Here is a 12,607-nt window from a genome sequence, read left to right on the forward strand (position 1 = left end):
GCTATAACTACATTTGGTGGATTACGTGGAAGCATTATGTAAACATAATCGTGAAAGGACATGCGAAAACTATATACCTCGAATTTTCTTTTTTTTCGGTTAGTACAGTCCCAACAAAGATCGATATTTACGTGTACGGGCTGCATTTCTAATCCTATCAGTACAACTTCTAAATGATGTACGTCCCAAAATAAAGTATGCAGCAAAATTTCCCAAGCTAGTATATATCGTGCATCTAAAACATTTGCGTGTATTATGTGAACAACATAGTGCGTATCACCTATATGAAAATTTCCATTCTTTATTCCATAATATAGAGTCAACGGGCCTGATAGGTAATCAGAATAGAATTTCTTTAAATGATCAAATTTCGAATTCACAAATTTTTCAATGAAATGTTGCATGTTAACAACATCATGTATATTGGAGGAGTTAACATTACCAAAATTAAAATAATGTGCTTTTGTATAGTATATATATTGGTCTATTTCGCGACATGACTTTAATTTAGCGCAATTTGAACTGTGATAATGTTTCAAAGCTCCTGCATGATTCGAACAATAGTTCACGCAATAACACTCCGTACAAGTTCGGAGATTACGCTGTTCATGACAAACAAAACACGATTTAGCAAGCATGATCATCTGCATTTCGTACGGCTTCATATCACGTTTGAACTGTGTTTTGACTAAATGTAAAAGCTCCTTCCTCGACTTAATCCAATCCTCTTGAGTGAAATTACGAGTTTGCCAGAATTTCGGGTGGCTATGTGAAAGTTTTCTTAATATTTTGCAGATCTTTTCATGGCTCACATTATCTATTTTTCCGTGCTCGGTGCAACAGTAAAAAACCATATTACACGAATAACATATACTGAAATCTTTATAATATGTTTGCGATTTTATCGGACCTTTCTTGCAAAAATGACAAATATTTGGATTGAAGAAATTGCGATAAGCCACAGTTTTTATATCGAAACTCCATGGTGAAAATAGCGCCGGTATATCATATCTACTGAATTTGCGATCTACTGAATTTGCTTGTTGACGAGACGACATTTTTTTGATGGCGATATGATAATATTTTATTCCATGTAATGGATATTTATATGGATATTTATAGAAATGCGTCCTATGTAATATTAATCTATAAGTAATATGCCGAACTCAGTACTTCTTTGCGGGAATAACACAATTCTGCTTTCACAGTTTACGGATACATTTAGCGACTGTCCGGAGAGCACCAAGGAGATATATATATATATTATATGTATTATTATATGTTTATTTATATTTTATCCATGTTTCAAGTATCACCGGACGGTATTCTCTTTGAAAATGCGACGCGAATAGAATTTCCCGTTTATTAAATATTATTACATCAATTTCCATTTATAATTTAATTATCACTTATTATAATTACTCATAAGAGTAATAAAATTATTTATTATTATTCGCCAATTTATTACATTTAGTAATAAATTTCAGTAAGGGAGAACTTTAAATAATCACTATGTTAACACAAATAATAACGATATATTGTAAGAATGTCACCTATCTGTAAAGTTTCAGACCAAATGGCAAATTGTATTTTTCGGAAGTACAAACTAAAATTCGAATGTTGCATCTATTTGATGTATTATTCGATATTTTACTGATACTTAACAGATTGAAATACATATTCTTATGCGGATTATTCATATAATGCTTCTGCCAGAAATTTGTAACAGCAAATTAATGCGTTCATTATTTTACAAAATGTAAAAGCTATGCACGGAAATAAATATATATACACGTATATATAAACCAACCAAATCGTACACCATTTCTTGCGTTATTTTTACAATAATATTATTATACTTACATTATAGTTATATATAATGATGTGGAAAGGCAAATTAATCAATTACACGTTTTATTTAACGTTTTATTAAACTTGTTCTATAAAGGGGAGTTAGAATTATTTACATTATTAGCATCTTTTCTCCGAAAATCATAATCGGCGTACAGCTTTTCAAAAATATTACCCACGATGTATAATTTTATATTTATTATGTTAATAACATGTTTCTTGAAAAATTCCGACTCGCAAAACTTGTACCAAGGACGCCATAATGTATTATAATTCACCGATTCGTTATATAAGTTTAATAAATCACTTAAACTCTCAAAGATAATTAGGAACTTATTACGATAAGACACGTCATCGTCCTTGAAATTCCTATATGCCTTAAGAGAATTAAATTTATTTTCGATTGGTGTTAAATCTAATGGTGTACGCAGAATTTTATTTAACGCCTGAATGTTCCTTTCGAATGTGGAGTACGATCCGTAGGTTACAAGGATTGGACATGATTGTCCCTTTAATTTCAAAATTATTTTCGTTTGTAAATTCCAATCACTAATATCTGCTTCAAATGCTATAATTACATTTGGTGGATTATGTGGTGAAAGTATCATTTTAACATCGCAAAAGGACATGCAACAAACATGTACCTCGAATTTTCTATTTCTTCGGTTGCAGGTTATGCAAACGTCGATATTTACGTGTACGGCCTACATTTCTGATCCCATCAGTACAACTTCTAGATGTTTCACTTCCCAACATAAAATGTACAGCAAAATTTCCCAAACTAATATATATTGTACATCTAAAACATTTGCGTGTATTATGTGAACAACATAGTGCGTACTTCCTATATTGAAATTTCCACTCCTTATTTCGTAATACAGAGTCAATGGTCCTGATAGGCAATCAGAATAGAATTTGTTTAAATGATCAGATCTCAGATTCGAAAACGTTTCAAAGAATTGTTACATGTTAACAACATAATATATATTGGAGGAATTAGCAGTACTGAATTTATGATAAAATAATTTTGCACCATATAAGTGTTGATCTGTTTTGAGATATGACTTCAATTTGGCGCAATTTGAATTGTGATGATTTTTCAAAGCTTCTGCATGCTTCTGTATCGAACAATAGTTCACGCAATAACATTCCGTACAAGTTTGGAGATTACGCTGTTCATGACAAACGAAACAGGATTTAGCAAGCGTGATCATTTCGTACGGCTTTATTTCACGATCGAACTCTGTTTTGACTAAACGTAAGAGCTCTTTACTCTACTTGATCCAATCCTCTTGACTGAAATTACGAGTTTGCCTGAATTGCGGGTGACTATGTGAAAGCTTTCTTAAAATTTTACAGATCTCTTCATGATTCACATTATCTCTTGATTTTTGAAGACGCGTATAATAAAGAATCATGTTATATGAAGCACATTTATTTGTACGATTTGTAGAATACGTTTGCGATTTATTCGGACCTCTCTTGCAAAAATGACAAATATTTGGATTGAAGAAGTTGCGATAAGTCACACTTTTTCTACGATCGCCACCCCATGGTGAAAATAGCGCCGGTATCTCATATAGCCGGTATCTCATATAGATATACTGAGTTTGCGATCTTCTTGTTGACGAGAAGACGACATTTTTCTGATGGAAATATGCTGATATCTTAATGTAATTGGTGTTTACAGAAATGCGTCCTATATAATATTATTTTATAAGTAATGTGCCGAACTCGGTACTTCTTAGCGGGAATAACACAATTCTGCTTTCACAGTTTACGGATATGCTTGGCGACTGTTCGGATAACACCAAGAAGATATCTATATATATTGTGTGTATCTATATATTGTGTGTATTATATGTTTATTTATATTTTTGCCATGTCTGAAGTATATCATCAAACGGAATTTTCTTTGAGAATGTAACAAACCTAAATTCTCCTTTATTAAATATTATTGCATCAGCTTGTTTGGAGTTTTCCAATTATAATTAAGCCACTTGGCAAATATTGTGGTGCGCATATTAAACATTAGAAATATAGCCACCAGCATCATGCGTCCTCTGCGGCATGTATCACGCCCATTATGATATCGATTCAATTTACACACATATATACGCGCGCACATGTGTACTTATAAGTGCAAACGGGCATACATTTGCTTTTCATTGGACCGGCCAGTTCTATTGTTTTTTGCCCTATGGAATGCACCAAAGCCAAGCGTATCTGCAAAACGTTTAATTATAATCCATTCCTAGTCATCCAATTCAAACCTTTTTACTGATTATCCAAACGGACGGACGCACTTCTTAGCTGAAAGAAGAATTACGAAGCAATAATTCCGACGCACGTTTCTGCATTTTTCGCCTTCTTGAAATGAGAATGTAACATTTTTGGCGGAAAGAGTAATATCATTTCTGCATGCAATAAATCTATTTTTCTTTGTTGGTGTAAAATACTACAATGAACGTAATATATAATTTTACATAGTACAGCATACGGCAAACGAACTTTTCCATCAAATGCACTTGTCGAATTGCTCTTAGATTTGAGAATCATTATTCAGAAAGGGAAAACAAATATATGTTAACATTATTCCTTGGCAAAAGGGAGAAAGAAACAGAAAGAGGGAGAGAGAGAGAGAGTATGTGTATATGTAACAATGGATTTTTGAAACTACTTCCTAATAGTTAAGTAACATTTCAGTGTTTCTTTGATAATTATAACTTTATCAATGAAAGTCATGTCCTGTTGACTATTTGAAAATATCGACACTGACAATCGCTATATCCCCTGAAATAATAAATATAGGTATATAAGATAATAAATACATTAGAAAGGGTTTTAATATGTACTTTTAAGGAAACTTTTCGGGTATTATTACAATGATAAAATGTAACTTTATCCCAATGCATTCTTTATTTTAAAAAATATATAATTCATTCATGAAAGTAAATTATAATCTCGTCAATTTCTACATCACCTTTTACATTATTATTACAATAATGTTACAAGACAAGTATTTTAGACGTATGCTGTTGAAACATTTCATCAATAAGGTATACTTTTATATTTAACAGTTAAAATTATAATAATGAGCTCTAGAAATTAAATCTTGCGAAAGTTTTACCAATATGAAGAACTTGCAATACCATTAATCAATGTATAAGTTGAATAAATGACTTATACTCTTAAAGATCAGTAGAAACTTATTACGATAGGACACGTCATCGTCTTCGAAATTCCTATGTGCCTTAAGAGAACTAAATGTATTTTCAATTGGTGTTAAATTTAATGGTGTACGGAGAATTTCCCTTAACGCCTGAATGTTCCTTTCGAATTTGGAGTTTGATCCGGCAGTTACAATAAGAGGACAAAATTGGATCTTTAATTTAAAAATTATATCCGCTTGTAAATCCCAATCACTAATATCCGCTTCAAATGCTATAATTACATTTGGTATATTACATGGAAGCATTATGTAAACATAATCGTGAAAGGACATGCGACAACCATATACCTCGAATTTTCTCTTACGTCGTTCGCAATCCGCACAAAGAACGATATTTATGTGTACGGCCTGCATTTCTGATCCTATCAGTACAACTTCTAAGTGATCTATATTCCAATACAAAGTATGCAGTAAAACTTCCCAGGCTAGTATATATTGTGCATCTAAAACATTTGCGTGTATTATGTGAATAACATAGTGCGTACCTCCTATATGGAAATTTCCATTTTTTATCCCGTAATACAGAGTCAACGGTCCTGATAAGTAATCAGAATAGAATTTCTTTAAATGAGGAGCTTTTACATTTGTATATAGATTAATGAGATTTTGCATGTTAACAATATACGGTATAGTGGTGAAATTAATATGTATAAATTTGTAATAAACTAAATCTGCACGATATAAGTATAGATCTGTTTCGAGGCACGACTTCAATTTGGCGCAATTTGAACTCTGATGATTTTTCAAAGATTCTGCATGTTTCGAACAATAGTTCACGCAATAGCACTCCGTACAAGTTTGAAGGTTACGCTGTTCATGACAAACAAAACACGATTTAGCAAACATGATCATCTGCTTTTCGTACGGCTTCATATCACGTTCGAACTCTGTTTTGACTAAACGTAAGAGCTCTTTCCTCGACTTGATCCAATCCTCCTGACTGAAATTACCAGTTTGCCAGAATTGCGGGTGACTCTGTGAAAACTTTCTTAAAATTTCACAGATCTCTTCATGATTCACATTATCTTTCCATTTTTGAAGGCGCGTACAGTAAAAAATCATGTTACACAAGCAACCAGCATCGCGATCTGTCACATATCTTTGCAATACCTTCGAATCTCTCTTGCAAGAATGACAAATATTTGGATTGAAGAAGTTGCGATAAGTCTCAGTTATTGGACGACCGCCACCCCATGGTGAAAATAGCGCCGGCATCTCATGTATACGGAAGTTTCGAGCTTCTCTTCGACGAGGCAATGACATTTCTCTGATGGAGATATGCTAATATTTTAATGCAATGGATATTTACAGAAATGCGTTCTGTGTAATATTAATTTATAAGTAATGTGCCGATCTCGGTACTTCTTAACGGGAATAACACAATTCTGTTGTCACAGTTTACGGATATACTTAGTGACTGTTCGGAGAGCACCAAGGAGGTACCTATATATTATGTGTATTATTATATGTTTATTTATATTTTTCCATGTTTCAAGTACCATCGAACGGAATTTCCTTTGAAAATGTAACGAACCTAAATTCTCCTTTATTAAATATTATTGCATCAGCTTCTCTGGAGCTTTCCATTTATAATTAAGTCACTTGGCAAATATTGTGGTGCGCATATTAAACATTCGAAATATAGCCACCAGCATCATGCGTCCTCTGCGGCATGTATCACGCTTATTATGATTTCGAGTGAATATACACACATGTATACGCGAGCATATGTGTGCTTATAAGTGCAAACGGGCATATATTTGCTTTCATTGGACCGGCCAGTTCTACGGATTGTCTTTTGTCCTATGGAATGCGCCAAATCCAAGCGTATCTGCAAAACGTTTAATTATAATCCATTCCTATTCATTCAATTCAAACCTTTTTACTGATTAACCAAACGGGCGGACGCACTTCTTAGCTGAAAGAAGAATTAACAAGCAATAATTCCGACGCAATGATATTTTCTGCATTTTTCGCCTTTTTGAAATGAGAATGTAATAATTTTAGCGGAAAGAGTAATATCATTTTTGCGTGCAATAAATCTATTTTTCGTTGTTGATGTAAAATACTACGTACAATGAATGTAATATATAATTTAACATAGTACAGCATACGGCAAACGAACTTTTCCATCAAATGCACTTGTCGAATTGCTCTAAGATTTGAGAATCAATTTTCAGAAAGGGGAAACGAATATATGTTAACATTATTCCTTGGTAAAAGGGAGAAAGGGATAGAAAGAGAGAGAGAGAGAGAGAGGGTGTGTATATATGTAACAATGGATTTTTGAAACTACTTCCTAACGATTAAGTAACATTTCAGTGTTTCTCTGATAATTATATCTTTATCAATGGAAGTCATGTCCTGTTGGCTATTTGGAAATATCGACACTGACAATCGCAATATCCCCTGAGATAATAAACATAGGTATATAAGATAATAAATACATTAGAAAGGGTTTTAATATAATAAACTTTTAAGGAAACTTTTCGAGTATTATTACAATGAAAAAATGTAACTTTATCTCAATGCGTTCTTTATTTTAAAAAATATATAATTCATTCATGTAAATTCAAGTAAATTATAATCTCGTCAATTTCTACATCATCTTTTACATTATTATTACAATAATGTTACAAGACAGATATTTTAGACGTGTTCCGAAGTTTTAAGTGGTATGAAAACGCAAATTTTCAAATTGTTTCTTATGTGAAACTTGTCTAATTAAGCAATAAACTTTCTTTACTTTTTGGTTGGTGCGATTCGGAGCCATAGTAAGAGTACTGCTGTTCAAACATTTCAACAATAAGGTATACTTTTATATTTAACAATTAAAATTTTTATTTAATTTTTATAAATTTTATATTTAACAATTAAATTATAACAATGATCTTTAGAAATTCAATCTTACAAATGTTTTACTAATATGAAGACACTGCACTATCTTTAATCAATGTGTAAGTTAAATAAATGACTTATACTCCTAAAGATAAGTAGAAACTTATTACGATAAGACACGTCATCGTCCTCGAAATTTCTATACGCCTTAAGAGAACAAAATGTATTTTCGATTGGTGTTAAATTTAATCGTGTATGCAGAATTTTATTTAAGGACTGAATATTCTTTTTGAATTTGGAGTTTGATCCGACAGTTACAATAAAAGGGCAAAATTGGGTCTTTAATTTAAAAATTGTATCCGCTTGTAAATCCCAATCACTAATATCCGCTTCAAATGCTATAACTATATTTGGTGGATTACGTGGAAGCATTCTGTTAACATAATCGTGAAAGGAGATACGGTGACTTTGAAACAGTAATTTTTGTGCATACCTTGCGCATTTCCAACAAAGTTCAACATTTACGTAAATGGACTGCATTTCTGATCCTATTAATACAACTTCCAGATGATTTATTACCCCACGTAAAACATGCAGCAAAATTTCCCAAGCTAGTATATATTGCGCATCTAAAACATTTGCGTGTATTATGTGAACAACATAGTGCTTACTTCCTATATAGAAATTTCCTTTCATTATTCCGTAATACAGAGTCAATGGCCCTGATAGGTAATCAGAATAGGATTTGTGTAAATAATCACATTTTGAATCCGTAAATTTCTCAATGAATTGTTGTATGTTAATAACTTTATGTATACTGGTGAAATTAGCCCGATTAAATTTACCATGAGGCAATATTGAACGACGTATGTAATTATCCATTTCGAGACACGAGTTCAATTTAGCGCAATTTGAACTGTGATGATTTTTCAAAACTTCTGCATGACTCGAACAGTAGTTCACACAATAACACTGCGTACAAGTTTGGAGATCATGCTGTTTATGACAAACAAAACACGATTTAGCAAACGTGATCATCTGCATTTCGTACGGCTTCATATCACGTTCCAACTCTGTTTTGACTAAACGTAAGAGCTCCTTCCTTGATTTGATCCAATTCTTTTGACTGGAATTACGAGTTTTCCAGAATTGCGGATGACTGTGTGAAAGCTTTTCTAAAATTTCGCAGATCTCTTTATGATTCGCTTGATGTTCTGATTTGTGATAATTGCAACAGTAAAGAATCATGTTGCATGAACAATGTGTATTGCAATCCTCGGAATAGAATGGTGAGTTTTTCGGTTTTCTCTTGCACCAATGACAAATATTTGGATTGAAGAAGTTGCGATAAGTCTCAGTTTTTAAATTAACTTTACTCCATGGTGAATATAGCGGCGGTATCTCATGTATACTGAGTTTTCGATCTTCTTGTTGAGGAGACGACGACATTTCTCTGATGGAGATATGCTAATATTTTAATGCAATGGATATTTACAGAAATGCGTTCCATGTAATATTAATTTATAAACAATGTGCCGAACTCGGTACTTCTTAACGGGAATAACACAATTCTGCTTTCACAGTTTACGGATATACTTAGCAACTGTCCGGAGAGCACCAAGGAGAAGATCTATATATTATGTGTATTATTATGTGTTTATTTATATTTTTTCCATGTTTCAAGTATCATCGAACGGAATTTTCTTTGAAAATGTAACGAACCTAAATTCTCCTTCGTTAAATATTATTGCATCAGCTTCTCTGGAGTTTTCCATTTATAATTAAGTCATTTGGCAAATATTGTGGTGCGCATATTAAACATTAGCAACATAGCCACCAGCATCATGCGTCCTCTGCGGCATGTATCACGCTCATTATGATTTCGAGTCAATATACACACACATATATACGCGCGCACATGCGTGCTTATAAGTGCAAACGGGCATACAGTTGCTTTTCATTGGACCAGCCAGGTCTATTGTATTTTGCCCTATGGAATGCACCAAAGCCAAGCGTATCTGCAAAACGTTTAATTATAATCCATTGCTATTCATCCAATTCAAAACTTTTTACTTATTATCCAAACAGACGGACGTACTTCTTAGCTGAATTAACAACAATTATTAACAAGCAATAATTCCGACGCAATGACATTTTCTGCATTTGTCGTCTTTTTGAAATGAGAAAGAAATAATTTTGGCGGGAAGAGTAATATCATTCTTGCGTGCAATAAATCTATTTTTCGTTGTTGGTGTAAAATATTACATACAATGAATGTAATATATAATTTTACATAGTACAGCATAACGCAAACTAACGTCTCCATCAAATGTACTTGTCGAATTGCTTTAAAATTTGAGAATCATTGTTCAGAAAGGCAAACGAATATATGTTAACATTATTCCTTGGCAAAAGGGAGAATGAAATAGAAAGAGGAAGAGAGGGAGAGTATGTGTATATGTAACAATGGATTTTTGAACTACATTTTAACGGTTAAGTAACATTTCAGTGTTTCTCAGATTATTATATCTTTATCAGTGGAAGTCATGTCTTGTTGACTATTTGAAAATATCGACACTGACAATCGCAATATCCCCTGAGATAATAAACATAGGTATATAAGATAATAAATACATTAGAAAGGGTTTTAATATAATAAACTTTTAAGGAGACTTTTCGGGTATTATTACAATGAAAAAATGTGACTTTATCTCAATGCGTTCTTTATTTTAAAAAATATATAATTCATTCATGAAACTAAATTATAATCTCGTCAATTTCTACCTCATACCTTTCACATTATTATTACAATATTGTTACAAGACTTATATTTTATACATATAGGGAAGTTTTAAGTGATATGAAAAAGCAAATTTATTAAATTATTTCTTATGTGGAATTTGTCTAATTAAGTACAGCAATGAACTTTCTAGACTTGTTGGTTGGTGCGATTCGGAACCATAGTAAAAGTTCTGCTGTTGAAACATTTCATCAATAAGGTATACTTTTATATTTAACAGTTAAAATTATAATAATAAGCTCTAGAAATTAAATCTTGCAAAAGTTTTACCAATACGAAGGACTTGCTGTACCATTAATCAATGTATAAGTTGAATAAATGACTTATACTCTTAAAGATAAGTAGAAACTTATTACGATAAGACACGTCATCGTCCTCGAAATTTCTATATGCCTTAAGAGAACAAAATGAGTTTTCGATTGGTGTTAAATTTAATGGTGTACGCAGAATTTTCCTTAACGCCTGAATGTTCCTTTCGAACTTGAAATTTGATCCGGCAGTTATAATAAAAGGACAAAATTGGATCTTTAATTTAAAAATTATATCCGCTTGTAAATCCCAATCACTAATATCCGCTTCAAATGCTATAACTATATTTGGTGGATTACGTGGAAGCATTATGTAAACATAATCGCGAAAGGACATGCGAAAACTATATACCTCGAATTTTCTTTTTTTTCGGTAAGTGCAGTCCCTACATAGATCGATATTTACGTGTACAGGCTGCATTTCTGATCCTATGAGTACAACTTCTAAGTGATTTACATCCCAACATAAAGTATGCAGTAAAACTTCCCAGGCTAGTATATATTGTGCATCCAAAACATTTGCGTGTATTATGTGAACAACATAGTGCGTATCACCTATATGGAAATTTCCATTTTTTATTCCATAATATAGAGTCAACGGGCCTGATAGGTAATCAGAATAGAATTTCTTTACATGATCAATTTTCGAATTCACAAATTTTTCAAAAAATTGTTGCATGTTAACAACATCATGTATACTGGAGGTGTTAGCATTACCAAAATTAAAATAATGTGCTTTTGTATTGTATATATAGTGGTCTGTTTCGCGACACGACTTCAATTTAGCGCAATTTGAACTGTGATAATGTTTCAAAGCTTCTGCATGAGTCGAACAATAGTTCACGCAATAACACTCCGTACAAGTTCGGAGATTATGTTGTTCATGGCAAACAAAACACGATTTAGCAAACATGATCATCTGCATTTCGTACGGCTTCATATCACGTTTGAACTCTGTTTTAACTAAATGTAAGAGCTCCTTCCTCGACTTGATCCAATCCTCTTGAGTGAAATTACGAGTTTGCCAGAATTTCGGGTGACTATGTGAAAGTTTTCTTAATATTTTACAGATTTTTTCATGATTCACATTATCTATTAGTCCGTGATCGGTGTGACAGTAAAGAACCATATTACACGAATAACATATACTGAAATCCATAGAACATATTTGCGATTTTATCGGACATTTCTTGCAAAAGTGACAAATATTTGGATTGAAGAAGTTGCGATAAGCCACAGTTTTTAGATCGACACTCCATGGTGAAAATAGCGCCGGTATATCATATCTACTGAGTTTGCGATCTTCTTGTTGACGATACGACATTTTTTTGATGGAAGTATGATAATATTTTAATGTAACGGATATTTACAGAAATGCGTCCCATGTAATATTAATTTATAAGTAATATGCCGAACTCGGTACTTCTTAGCGGGAATTACACAATTCTGCTTTCACAATTTAGGGATACACTTAGCGACTGTCCGGAGAGCAGCAAGGAGATATATACATATTATGTGTATTATTATATGTTTATTTACATTTTCTCCATGTTTCAAGTATCATCGAACGGAACTTGT

General features: G+C 32.5%; 2 protein-coding genes across 3 annotated transcripts; both read right to left on the reverse strand.

Moving 5' to 3' along the window:
• Positions 1-4,958: 4,958 nt before the first annotated feature.
• On the reverse strand, positions 4,959-6,502 carry LOC105186950 (uncharacterized). 2 transcript variants are annotated; one of them, XM_025304045.1, is made up of 2 exons: positions 6,034-6,502; positions 4,959-5,526 (listed from the first exon to the last, which is right to left on the reverse strand). In XM_025304045.1, exons 1-2 carry the CDS (start codon positions 6,344-6,346, stop codon positions 5,006-5,008), a joined length of 834 nt encoding a protein of 277 aa, XP_025159830.1. In that variant the 5' UTR covers positions 6,347-6,502; the 3' UTR covers positions 4,959-5,005. The 2 variants fall into 2 exon arrangements, with proteins under 2 accessions (XP_025159830.1, XP_011145790.1); XM_011147488.2 differs by having other exon boundaries at positions 4,959-5,295; positions 5,372-6,502.
• A 165-nt stretch (positions 6,503-6,667) lies between these two features.
• LOC112589700 (uncharacterized) lies at positions 6,668-9,511 on the reverse strand. The gene is made up of 2 exons (XM_025304044.1): positions 8,415-9,511; positions 6,668-6,914 (listed from the first exon to the last, which is right to left on the reverse strand). The coding sequence occupies exons 1-2, from the start codon at positions 9,368-9,370 to the stop codon at positions 6,887-6,889; spliced, it is 984 nt and encodes a 327-aa protein (XP_025159829.1). The 5' UTR covers positions 9,371-9,511; the 3' UTR covers positions 6,668-6,886.
• Positions 9,512-12,607: the final 3,096 nt, after the last annotated feature.

Source organism: Harpegnathos saltator, unplaced genomic scaffold (assembly GCF_003227715.2).
Source record: "Harpegnathos saltator strain DR-91 unplaced genomic scaffold, Hsal_v8.6 scaffold587, whole genome shotgun sequence".
Taxonomy (NCBI): Eukaryota; Metazoa; Arthropoda; class Insecta; order Hymenoptera; family Formicidae; genus Harpegnathos; species Harpegnathos saltator.

Bases quoted from the DNA above. Each gene is read 5' to 3' on its own strand.
- LOC105186950 (XM_011147488.2), bottom strand. From the start codon at position 6,346: ATGTCATTGCCTCGTCGAAGAGAAGCTCGAAACTTCCGTATACATGAG. The intron at 5,296-5,371 runs GTATATGGTTGT...ATGTAATTATAG, and splicing joins GACGTAAGAGAAAATTCGAG to CATTTGAAGCGGATATTAGT.
- LOC112589700 (XM_025304044.1), bottom strand. From the start codon at position 9,370: ATGTCGTCGTCTCCTCAACAAGAAGATCGAAAACTCAGTATACATGAG. The intron at 6,915-8,414 runs GTATGCACAAAA...AACGTTTTGCAG, and splicing joins CTTTGTTGGAAATGCGCAAG to ATACGCTTGGATTTGGCGCA.